At 37.6% G+C, this 13294-nt stretch overlaps 1 protein-coding gene across 3 annotated transcripts in view; it reads right to left on the bottom strand.

Annotated features, from left to right (window-relative positions):
- itga4 (integrin alpha 4) overlaps positions 1 to 12419 on the bottom strand; it is a 34902-nt gene extending 22483 nt beyond the window's left edge. The window contains exons 1-8 of one of the 3 annotated variants that reach the window (XM_030125026.1): positions 11994 to 12104; positions 11506 to 11595; positions 10010 to 10215; positions 9002 to 9117; positions 7213 to 7310; positions 5888 to 6017; positions 5686 to 5753; positions 5408 to 5540 (exon numbers count right to left, since the gene is read on the bottom strand). In XM_030125026.1, the coding sequence (XP_029980886.1) occupies positions 5408 to 5540; positions 5686 to 5753; positions 5888 to 6017; positions 7213 to 7310; positions 9002 to 9117; positions 10010 to 10200 (736 nt within the window). In that variant the 5' untranslated portion in view covers positions 10201 to 10215; positions 11506 to 11595; positions 11994 to 12104. Of the gene's footprint in view, positions 1 to 5407; positions 5541 to 5685; positions 5754 to 5887; positions 6018 to 7212; positions 7311 to 9001; positions 9118 to 10009; positions 10235 to 11505; positions 11596 to 11993 lie in introns of all 3 variants that reach the window. The other 2 variants (XM_030125027.1, XM_030125024.1) reach the window with 2 other exon arrangements.
- Positions 12420 to 13294: the final 875 nt, after the last annotated feature.

Raw genomic sequence — 13294 nt, 5'->3', positions numbered from 1 at the left:
TTGATCAAATACCACATTCAGTGCAGTAGCTGCATTTTTTGTTTTTGATCTACAGTGTGCACCTCTTGACCTCTACACCTCCCACATCAACTACCCCCAAAACCTCTAATCCTGCTGCTAGAAACAACCACCGATAAGTGGCTGGAGGAGTGAGTGGGCTGTCTCCAACCACTTCCCTGTTCCCTGAGTGAGGAAATGAGATGAAGAGACTGATCATGATGTGCATTCGACACGAGACATAACTGTAACATAACTGAAACTATATCCTGATATAGAGATAGTGACGGGAAATAAACCAGAAGGAAACAAACAGCTGTAACATAATGCAGCAATAACACACACTACTATTTATACACACAATGGACATTACAACATACTAACAGTCCGCGCCGATGAACTTCATGAACAATGTGCGAATGATCTCTGGATATTTTGGTAAAATTGTCTTCCAAAAGAGACCTCAAAGTGTTTTAAGCATTTTGGAAGACCTTAAAACCCTTTTAAGACAGTTGTGTTTCCGATGCCCCGTTTTTGCATCATTCAAATTGCCATAACTCTTTAACCATTTGTGCCATTGACAAAATCCAAACGTCATCTTTTAGCTGAGATTGGGTTCTGAAAATATTTTATATATATATATATATATATATATATATATATATATGTGTGTGTGTGTGTGTGTGTGTGTGTGTAAATCTATATGCAGAGCTATCCAGGGCATAAACAGATGCAGTGTCTGTATTTGAATCAGATGATGGATGTTTTTGTCAGTGAAATGAGGGGCTCTGTTTACAACTAGACAAAGTGAACACAGACTATCATGCTGGATAAAAATGACTAGAAATAACACAGAAAAATAAAAAGAACAAGGACACAAAATGATCTAGACAAACTCAAATGTTTCAGCACATGGAAAACAGTTGAAAGTTTATTTCTATAATCTCATAAAGTTTCATTATGAACATTTACAGTTGTTTTTCATAATAAATATGATAAAATATTCAAGTCTGTTTTTTAATTTTCTACTATAACACACTGTTTTAAGCATTTATTACATATAATAATGATAATTAATGGACAGATATTGAAAGTTAAGTTCTTCCTGATATAAGGTGCAAAAGAATTCACAAAAAAGATATTTTCTGACTCTCTTATTGTACAAACAAAATAAATATAGGCCTGTTTTAATGGGAGTCCTTATTGGGTTAAAATGACAGCACCGGCTGTTGGTTAAAGTCAGGGTTTGGTTTTACATGTGGTGGTGGTTACAAGTAGCTCAGTTCAGCGGAGTATAACAGACCACAGCTTTCGATATGTTCAAACCACCAACAGCACGTCTCTTCATACTACTAAACCCTGGATTTAAGGCTGTTTACATTTCTGTGTTTCATTTCAAGTGTTTTCAGTCATAAGTGATTAATCTGTGTTGTTAAACTCAGTATTTTTAGCTTGTTTTGCATGTCTGTGCAACACTACTGTATGATCTCGTTTCATATTTCACACATATTTTCAGTATCTGTGTGAAAAAACAAAATATATGAAATGACACCATCTGCAGAACATCACACCTTTCTGCTCAACTTCCTGTTCAAAACAAACACTGAAAGCTGTAGGTGCCTTGATCTATGATTTTTAGAAGATAACTTGTTTCTTAGCGGAAACGTGAAACAGACGTTTCAAACAGAATCTGTATTTGTATCTGAAATTACTCAGTGAAAAGGGCCTTCAAATGAAAGTGTTTTCAAATGAGGGATGCTAAATGCTAATTATACCACTAATTTAAATGGAGAACGCTAAATCCTAACTATTCCACTGTTTAGATAGGAGGATGCTAAATGCTAATTAGGCCACAATTTTGAATGGAGGATGCTAAGTGCTAAATATTCTAATATTTAGGATGATGGATTCTAAATGCTAACTATTCCACTGTTCTGTTTTCTGCTAAACGCTAACATTTCCTCTGATTTGAAAGGAGGAAGCTTAATGCTAATTAGAACACCAATTTGAATGGCGGATGCTAAATGCTAACTATTCCACTGTTTTGAATGGAGGATGCTAAGTGCTAATTAGACTACTATTTTGAATGGAGGATGCTAAGTGCTAAATATTCTAGTATTTATGACAATGGATGCTAAATACTAACTATTCCACTGTTCCATTTCCTGCTAAATGCTAACATTTCCTCTGATTTGAAAGGAGGAAGCTAAATACTAATTAGACCACTACTTTGAATGGAGAATGCTAAGTGCTAAATATTCTAGTATTTAGGATGATGGATGCTAAATGCTAACTATTCCACTGTTCCATTTCTGGCTAAATGCTAACATTTCCTCTGATTTGAAAGGAGGAAGCTTAATGCTAATTAGAACACTAATTTGAATGGTGGATGCTAAATGCTAACTATTCCACTGTTTTGAATGGAGGATGCTAAATGCTATGAGACAGAGAGAGGCATGTCAGTCCAAAAGGGCCAAAGAGGCACAATGTGATGAACCAGTTTCAGTCCCATCATATGTAGAAATGGGAGGATGAAAGTCTATGTAAGCAGCAGAAAAAAAATATCTCTGGTTTTATTTGGGGCTGTGTCATCTGCTGACAGTAGCTGATCACTGCAGTGATGACCTGCACAGACTTATGGAAGTGACTAAAATTGTTATAACTATTTGTTTGCATAAGTTGTCCAGTGACTGCACCAGGAAATGCAGAATGTTAATGTATTCAGAGGACGCATCATTAGTCACCTGTCAGTTAACTTTGAGAAACCAGACGATCAAATAACAAAAATGCAATAAAGGGGGTTTAAAACACCAGAGAAAACAGCCGTTGAACTTTAGTCTTAGTTGCATCTTGCAGCTTTCCTCTGTGATTTAACATCAGCAGATGCACACAAACCAGGGTTAAGTGTACAAAAATAAGACCACTGGAAATAACTAATAACAATGGCACGTCTATTGAGTTTGGCCAGTTTCCCCACCTCTAATGGGACAGCGGTTCATCCATTAACATTAAACAAACAACCAACATCATCAACAAGGTGTCATGGCCTTGTTGGTTTTCTGAGGTTAAACTCAGGACAATGAAACAAATGACAGTGAAATAAACATCAGTGACAGGGAGTCTATCTTCAATGAGGTCATGGACCAAACTGAGGGAAATACTTACATACTTCTGTCTGTTTATCTCAGTAAGCCGACATCTGGAGTTAGACATTCATAGGCTCCTCTCATTTACTTGTTTTTCAGCTCCTTTATCCTCGTTTGTGACCAGAAATCATTCTCGCCTCCTCCTGTCTGACCACCTCTCTGCTCCTCCTCTCTGCTCCTCCTCCTGTCTGTCCTCCTCTCTGCTCCTCTTTTTCTCTCCATCATCACTATTCATTTATCCATATAGTTGTGATAGTGTTTAATATATAGTTACATAAATGGTAGAGGTTTCTATTATTGGTACTAACAAATGCAGACCGCACCTGAATATAAGACGCAGACCCTAATTTTAGAAAGAAAATCAATTTTGTACACGTATAAGCCGCGCCGGTTTATAAGCCGCGGGTGTCCACCAGTGGCGATTTCTCACAGACTGCAAGAGAAGCCCGGCTTTCCCTGTCATTATAAAAATTAAATGGTTAAATATGTTTGGTTGTGTTGACATTTCATTGACTACACATGTGTTAAAATACGTTCATCTCACAGACGAGTTCGTTCAGAATCAGCTTTATCACAAATCATCAGACTCGATGTTGTTCACTTCTCATACTGTACATTCCCGTTGCGCTGTTTCCTCATACGATCTATGGTCAGTGCATTTCCCCGTTGAAGCCTGGCTTCTATGGAAGTCTATGGAACCGAGTGGAACCTTTTTTTTTCATTGCGTCAAAACTGGACGGTAATTGGATAAAGGTTTTCTTTGAGTTCAAATGAAATTATTCCCTATATGTAAATGGGTATGGTATGTGTGAGCTTGCTGTCATATCTATAGGTTGATTCGTTGTTAATATGATGATTAAAAAACAAAAGACAAAAAACGAGGCAATAAAAGGATAGTAATAAAAGCACATTTTCTCTTTCTTTTTTTTTGTCGGTGGACTTATCGGGGTTTCCTTTGGATTCATGCCAATACGGGATTGACTTGCTTTTGCGCCAGCTGTGGATTCACGGACTTAAAATGACTTGAAAGACACTTGAAAGTGAACAAATTTTTGTTTTTCGTTAGAGTAGGACTTTTAATTTATTTTTAAAATATAAAGATTAAAAACAAGTAATTACGTCTGTTGTAATATCATTTTCATTTAACATTACGCACGACGTGCGCATTAATTCTGAGATGCTTTAAATTTATGATGGTCTCTGGAGAGCTTTATTGGGTGTTTTTCTTCAGAGTTTTGTTTTGTATATTTGTGAAACAATATTAACATTTGAAGGTTTACTATTTTTCCTTAAAAGTTCCCCTTTTGTGTGTGTTAATATTAACTTTATAAAGGTTAAGTTGTTAAAACGTTGCATACCTGGTAACAATAGAGAGATTCTTCCCTGGGGTGTGGCAGGCAATAAGGTAAAATCGTCGTATAAGCTGCGTCAGAGTATAAGCCGCAGTGTTTAAAGCGTGGGAAAAAAGTAGCAGCTTATAGTCCGGAATTTACAGTATATCCACTGTTAGTACTTGTATTTGGAATAGTAGTGTTAAAAACTCCACTTCCTGGTTGGGGAGGGGCAGGCCCTCACCTCACCTATCAGGCCACACCCAACCCTTTAAGAGGAAGGATCAGGCCCAGCCCATCCTCTTTTTCCCTTTGTCTGACGTAGAGCATGCGGCCTGAAGAAGAATCAGACTTAAATGCACAGACTGGATGGATGCATACCTGAGTGAGTTATTTTGTGTTATTGTTAGTTGAATATCCTTGAACATGTTTGGAATTGTTTTGGTAATACAGTTATTGTTTCCCTTTGTTTAAGATTTAAAATCATCTCATCCATGTCATCTCATCCTACCCATGTCATCACCTGAACTGTTCCACCTGTAAATAATCTGCCTGAAGAGAAAATAAAGAATTAAAACAGAATCCCTGACCAGTTATCACATCTGACCGTATGCCAATGCAGAAGTTTTAATTATTCCAACACAAATCAGCCCTTCAACATCGGCCTTCATAGTTTTTACAAGTAATATTAACAGTTATGGGTATTTGTACTAGTTATTGGTAGTTATACTAGTAACAGTAGTTCTACTTTTTAACAGTTATAGTTCAGTTTGCGGTGAATCCATGTGTCCCCCCCATTCTCTCTCTCTCTCTCTCTCTCTCTCTCTCTCTCTAAATAGAATTTCATTAATTTGATTGAGTCCCTGTTCTCCAGTTGTCATACTTCCTCTGAACGCATCACCTGAGTCATATGACTGCAGCAGCATCTCTTACCCAGGTAGCTGCCAAAGCTGATAGTCTCTGAGTTGTCGTCCAGATAAACTGCCATGGCTCTGCTGGTTGTGTTGTAGACCAGGACAGACCCGGTCCAGTAGGATGTCCCCGGGGCCCCCATGACAATCAGATCCTGAAACGGACACAGAGTCCACGTCTTAAACCGATGAAGAGGAACCGACACTGGAAAACATCCAGTAGAACAGCAGATCTGACAATGCTGACGGATCACATTCAGTCTGGAATCTGAAGGAGTGTGTGTCATCTGAGTCACCGACCTCTGTCAGGACGTTGGAGATGCCGGCCTGACACGACCCATAATCCTCCCCAAACTTCCTCTGGTGGTCTGGAAACAGAAACAGACCCAAAGATGGAGATAAACAACCAGTTTACATGAACAGATGCAGAGATTTAACCCTTAAACAGGACAATGGAGGCAGAGACAGAATGAATGTAATGCATTGTTGTGTGTTTGTGTACCTCTGTAACAGGGGATGATGGGCTGGGCGTGGCTCAGGTCGTTGCCATACCGATAGCAGACTCCATTGGGCAGCTTGTGGTTCTGGTCTTTCCTGGAGTAGAAGACGTTCTTCCATCGGTGAGCACATGCCTGAACATACACACAGTCACATTATCACATTGCACAACACACACACACATAAAAACACAAACAACATGTGACCGACAACGCTGTCATTAGTGACAATAACAACCACAGGCCGGAGACAGTGGGGGGAGCCTCCTGCGACCCTGGTCACAGGGACCCAGACACAGTGTGATGGACTGTGTCGGGTCATTTATTCATAAACTCCATAAACATTAAGAAAATATTGTTGTTTCTATGTCAAATCATCATGAACAGGACATCTTACAGCTGTAGACATGATGTGTCCCAATATTTTTGTCCAAATAGTTTATAAACTATATTTGTATCTTGTTCATTTTTGCTAATTTTGTTGATAATTTTATTCAAAGGAAATATTGCTGTTTATAAACTATATGGACATAAATATTGGGACACATCATGTGTACAGCTGTAAGATGTCCTGTTCATGATGATTTAAGATAAAAATATCAATATTTCCATAGTTTTTAATGGGAGATTTTTCTTCCTGGGTGAGATGTGAAGAATGCCAATTGTTAGTTGTGGTAGAAAATTATTATTTACAGTAAGAGCATGAAAAATATTTTAGAAATTGAGAGGAAGAACATTTAAAATCATAGTCATGGATAAAAAACAAAACAAAAAAACAACAACAACAAAATCAACGTTGAGAGAAATTGAGTCAAAACCATCTCTGAGGCATTTTGGAAGCAAAGAGAAGAATTTAAACCAAACTAACCAATGCAATGATATTTATCACAATATAAAACTATATCATGACATTTATTATTATTGTTCTCGTGTCCACATACTTTTGTCCACATAGTGAATGTTTTCAGGAGCAGAGGTCACTTTTATGAACTAGAGTCGAATTCAACGGCTGCTGTTAAAGAACTGATTTGACAGTATTAAAGGAGCAGAGCACATTCCAAATATTAATGTACGGTTGGACAAAACACATAGTTTTGACTGAATTTCATCTTTTCAACATTCTCTACAGTGAAACTGTAAATGCACATGAAAGTCCATAATATAAACTGTGTGTGTTGTTTACTTATGAAGTAATACTTGTGTATTTGAGACTCTTTTCAGATGAGGATTATGTAACCTGTTATCTGTTTGAGCTGATACAGCTGTTCTATGTGTGAATATGTATATATATGTACAGTATGTGGTGGTTTTTGTGGTTTTGTTTTTTTACCAGAATGTGTCCGTTGTCTCCAGGTTGTCTGGACAGACTAACGCCCAGCCACTGATGGTCACTCTCTGCTTCACATGTCTTCCCACATCGTGATACATCTGCAAATACATCAGTTAAAAGCAGTTACTTCATGTTTTTAATAGATAGACAGACAGACAGACAGACAGACAGATAGATAGATTTAGAAACTGTAGTCCTGCAGCACTATCACAAACAGTAAAAATAGAATAAACGAATAAAAAATAATATAAATTTTTTATAAATATAATATACAAACATACGATACATAATACACTTGATGTATAGAAGAAAAAACAAAAACCTGGACATCTATTCAAACAAAAACAATGTGAATAAGATAAAAAAACTGAAATATTCTGCCTCAACTTATCATTCATACATGTGAATAACAGATCAGATCTACAAAGGCATGAAACATTTGGTATCAGGCAGCATATTGTTAAAATTACATTTAAATTTTCTTCAGACATTTCAGTTCATTCACATTTTACTGTTAAAGGATAGTTTACAAATGCAAATTTTTTCATAATTTAATGCTATTTTTTTTGTACTGGAACAAAGAGGAAATTTTGGAGTTGTCATTATTTATAGGCATAATGTAATTTTTTTTTCACATTAAACCAAGAGGAAATTTGGACTAATTATTTATAGGTTGTTATGTTATTATTTTACTGTAGATCATACTGTCCTGAATGTGGAACCTGAACTAACATCAGTTCAACTCCATTGACTGTTAATATCTTCAGTGTAATTTTTGCACTAAAGGGCTGGATTGGACCCTCTGGTGGCCGGTTTTTGGCCACAGGCCGCATGTTTGACCACCATCCACTGCCTCTGAGTGTCAGTGTTATTAGTCACGTTATCTGTCAGATTTGGTTCCTGTCTTACATAACTTCCTCCTCATCCTTAAAAGTGCTGATGTCGGTGTTAAATATGAATTCAGTTGAACATCGGATTGAGAATCGGCTGATTCTCTGTGATGAACGCTGGTCTTTGTGCACATTTAGTACAAATGTCCTGTGTTGACTCTGATGGCAGCGTTTCTTCTACCAGTGAATGAAAAGTCAGACTCAGACTCTGCAGCTGCTCACATATCTGCACACATATCTATCTATCTATCTATCTATCTATCTATCTATCTATCTATCTATCTATCTATCTATCTATCTATCTTTATTATTAACACTGGATTATATTAACATTAAGTATTTCTCACATTTAGCTAACTCTTCAGTAATTGTGTAACTAATGTTAGCAAATGCTACTTTCAATATCAGCTGATTTTAAGATAATAAAGAAGGTCAATGGAAACCTAATGAATTCCACTATTCCATCAATCCTATTTATATAATTTAAGTATATTTAAGTATTAATCATAAGTAATTTTCAGATTTTTCAGACACTTTTAATTAATATGTAGCTGGTGTTATTTAGCCCCACTCATTAGCCATTAGCTTGTTTCAGGCTAACAGTCATGCAGTTTTCTTAACTAACAGCAGAATGACACGTTTTAGACTTTTTCTAATATCTATTTATTTTCACTGATTTGTGCAGTTATCTATCTATCTATCTATCTATCTATCTATCTATCTATCTATCTATCTATCTATCTATCTATCTATCTATCTATCTATCTATCTATACTGTGTTCATACAAATAAACACTAAATAAATTAATAATAAGATCAATATTAAATAAACAAACAGTAAATATCATCCATCAGTACTGATATGTTCTATAATTAGTCAGATAATAACAGATACAGACCAGCGTGCATCAGCTGACAGGCGCCATGTTCATCCACGCCACAGCGGTAAATAGCTCCAGGAGACAGAGTGAAGGGATTGGACGAGGAGTTAGCAACGGGCGCCCCGACGACCAACCTGGAAGACAGACAACAAGACAGTCAGATGGACAGATGGACAGACAGTCAGACAAGTTGAATGGAGTCTGTGTTTGAGGCATTAAAGAGCTTCAGTCAGCGGCATGCAATTAACATCACACACATCAGACTGGACTATACACACACACATTCAGCTGCACATATTCACTATTTAAAGGTCAAAGGTCGGGGTGAACACATGCTTCAGTTCACTGTGGATCAGTTACTCAATTAAATGTTTGGTTTATAGAGAAAACCTGCAGAGGGACTGATGATGTTTCATTTCTTTTAGTTTGTGTTTTTTTTTTATCCATGACTATGATTTTAAATATTCTACTTCTAAATTTCACATAGATTTTTATTAAACTTTAAGGAAATACTGATGACGAGCAGGACATCTTACAGCTGTAGACATGATGTTTCCCAATATTTATGTCCATATAGTTTATAAACATTAATATTTCCTTAAAGTTTAATGGGAAATTTTTCTTCCTCAGTGAGATGTGAAGAAAGTAGATGGTTAGCTGTGGTAGAAAATGATTATTTACAGTCAGAGCAGGAAAGATATTTTAGAAATTTAGAGGTAGAACATTTAGAATCATAGTCATGGATAAAAAATAAAAACAAAATCAATGTTGAAAGGAATTCAGTAAAAACCATCTCTGAGGCATTTTGGAAGCAAAGATAATTTAAACCAAACTAACCAAGGAAATGATATTTATCCCAATATAAAACTATATGAAGAAATTTGTCATTATTGTTTTGTATCCCAAACCCCTGTTAGAAAAGAAACACCTGAATTTAATGTGTCCACATACTTTTGTTCGCATAGTTTACATTGTGATAGTAAAGTTCATTCAGATCAATATGAGTGACAGAGTTTGGATCCAGACCAGGTTTGGGTTTTGTGTCGATGCAGCAGGACTGAGTATCCAAACATTGAGGAGGGTGGACCTCGGAACCCCAGACTGTGGTCCTGGTCCAGACTGTACGCCACTGTCAAGGGGATTGGGGCCAGCGCAAGGACCAGGACCAGGACCAGGAGCAGGAGCAGGACCATGGTGGAGCACAGTCTCTGAACCATGACGACGAAGAAACACTTCAGGAAACACAGACAACTGACAATTAATGACAAAACAAAACAGAAAGAGTTTGTCACCGATTGGAAGTTTTAATAAAGTTTTTTAATTATACAGGTTGAACTTCACTGCATGTGTTAGAGTCTGTAATTAAAGATCAATGACAGGACAAACCAAAGAAACACCATGACAAACCATAGATCAACTGTCAAACAGTACACAGTTTAACAACTGAGACAAAAGGTTTTTATGAAAAGCCTAAAGGAAAAACCACAGAATTAAGCTAATGGAATTAAATATGAATCTGTGGAACTTGTACAAAAAAAAAGAAAAAAAAAAGACATAAAACCTCAAAAAGGACAAGAACAGAAACAAAGTAAACACAAAGACAAAAAAGATGCAACAAGAGTAAAATTAAAGATACCAGATGAATACAACAACGTAAAAGTCACAACAAAACAAAAACTATGGAAGAAAATGATGTAAAAGACAGAAACAATGCAAAACAAAAACAAAGTAAAATACGCAACAAGAGAAAAAGATGTAAAAATAAAAAACAAAAAATGCAGCACAACAAAAATGTTGTTTAAGACACAAGACAAAAACTACATAGAAGATGCAACTAGACAAAAAAATGACATAAGACAAAAAATTACGGAAGACAAAAACTAAAGATACAAAAAGAGTGAAATGATGTAAAAGAGGCAATAACACAAAGTCATTATAAAACACAAAACAATAAAAAAAACAACAAACACAAGACAACAACTATATAGAAAACAAAGAAAGTATGTAACATACACAAGATGAAAATGATGTAAAAGATGCAACAAGACAAAAACTAAAAAGACACAAAAAGAAGAAAATGTTAAAGATTCAAAAATTAAAAAATAAAAAATGCGATAAGGAAATGAAGTAAAAGACAAAAGATGAAAATAAAAAACTGTCATTTCCAGTTTCATGATCTAGTTCAGGGGTCAGCAACCCTGGTCCTAGAGAGCCACTATCCTGCATGTTTTGGATGTGTCCCTCTTCCAACACACCTGATTCAAATGATAAGCCTATCATCAAGCTCTGCAGAGGCCTGATAATGACCGTCAGCTGTGCTGGAAGAGGGAAACATCTAAAACATGCAGGATAGTGGCTCTCTAGGACCAGGGTTGCTGACCCCTGATCTAGTTGTTCGACTTCTTTAATTCAAGTTAATAAAACCAGAAAAAAACTAAACATCTAATCTATTTCAAGTATAAATGTGAATATAATATAAAACATACATGTGGTTATTTTTATTTTAATGCAGTAATGCTAACCCGTTAGCTCCACCTTTAACCTCCACCAGGGGCCCACGGGGAGCCCGGGGCCCCGGTTTGATGGTTCCGGCCCTGGACCTGAAGACCCACCTGATTATATGAGAACATTTAATCTGGATTAATATTAGAACATATTAACTCTGGTCCTGCTTCTGCACGGTTCAGTTAAAATGACCGAGGATCAGCTCAGTGGGTTTAAGTGATAATGATCGAATCAACACGTGTTTGGTTCCAGTTTGATCGACAGTGATGGTTCGGTCTTAAACTCCTCAGAAACATCCAGAATGTCTTTAAATCCGGTAAAAATAAATAAATAAATAAATGAATAAGAAAAACAAATTTAAAAAAGTAGATCAAACAACCCGCTCCGGCTTCACATGAACGGAACCAAAGTGTAAAAAGTCCGTTTAACGGTTTAACGGACTCCTGTCACCCCAGTCCCGCTCCTTCTCCGTGTGATTAATCGACTACTGTTCGGTTTACTGTACCGGGTCGTGTTGTCCGCTCGAACCCGGTTCTGGATCCTCCTGTTGCTCCCCGGGGTCTCCGATGTCTCGTGCGTAAAACGGTTGTCAGTCCGTTTGTGCGCGCGAGCCTCCAGTGAGTCCGACAAACCGACACTAAAGTAAAAAATTAAACAAAACAGATGAAAAATGAACCCGGTGAAAGAAATGAGTTCGAACCGAAGCAGAAGAGTTTCTGTTAGAGCCGGAGGAGCTGAATGGGCGCGCGGGTTCGTCCCCTCCCTCCGCGCGTGGAGCCTGTGCGCGTGTACCGGTGTTTCCTCTCCACCCTCAGTCAGTGAGTCCGGGGGAGTTTCCTCCGAATCAGAGGTGAAGAATGAAGTAATCCGATTACACCGACCCACAGGGACCCACGGAGTACCCAGTACCCAATCAGTACCACAGACAACTACAGAGTACCACAAACTACCACATAGTACTACAGAGAACTACAGAGTACCACAGAGTAGTACAAAGTACCATAGAGCACTACAGAGAACTAGAGAGTACCACAAACTACCACCAAGTACTGCACAGTACCACAGAGTACTACAAAGGACTACAGTACCACAGAGTAGTACAAAGTACCACAGGGTACTGCACAGAGGACTACGGTACCACAGAGTAGTACAAACTACCACAGAGAACTACAGTACCACAGAGTAGTACAAAGTACCACAGGGTACTGCACAGTACTACAGAGGACTACAGTACCACAGAGTACCATACTACCACACAGTACTACAAAGTACCACAGAGTACCACAAACTACCACACAGTACTACAGAGTACCACAAACTACCACACAGTACTACAGAGTACCACAGAGTACTGCACAGTACCACAGAGGACTACAGAGGACTACAGTACCACAGAGTAGTACAAAGTACCACAGGGTACTGCACAGTACTACAGAGGACTACAGTACCACAGAGCACCATACTACCACACAGTACTACAGAGTACCACATACTACTACACAGTACTACAAAATACCACAGAGTACCACAAACTACCACACAGTACTACAGAGTACCACAGAGTACCACATACTACCACACAGTACTACAGAGTACCACAAACTACACTACCACACAGTACTACAGAGTACCACAAACTACCACACAGTACAACAGAGTACCACAGAGTACTGCACAGTACCACAGAGTATCGCACAGTACCACAGAGAGCTACACTACTGCAGAGTACCACAAAGTACTACAGAGTACTGCACAGTATCACAGAGTACCACAAAGTATCACACAGTATCACAGAGAACTACAGTA

This window comes from Sphaeramia orbicularis, chromosome 21 (assembly GCF_902148855.1).
Source record: "Sphaeramia orbicularis chromosome 21, fSphaOr1.1, whole genome shotgun sequence".
NCBI lineage: Eukaryota > Metazoa > Chordata > Actinopteri > Kurtiformes > Apogonidae > Sphaeramia > Sphaeramia orbicularis.
Note: the sequence above shows the minus strand (reverse complement) of the source record. Positions and strands in the feature narration are given on the sequence as shown.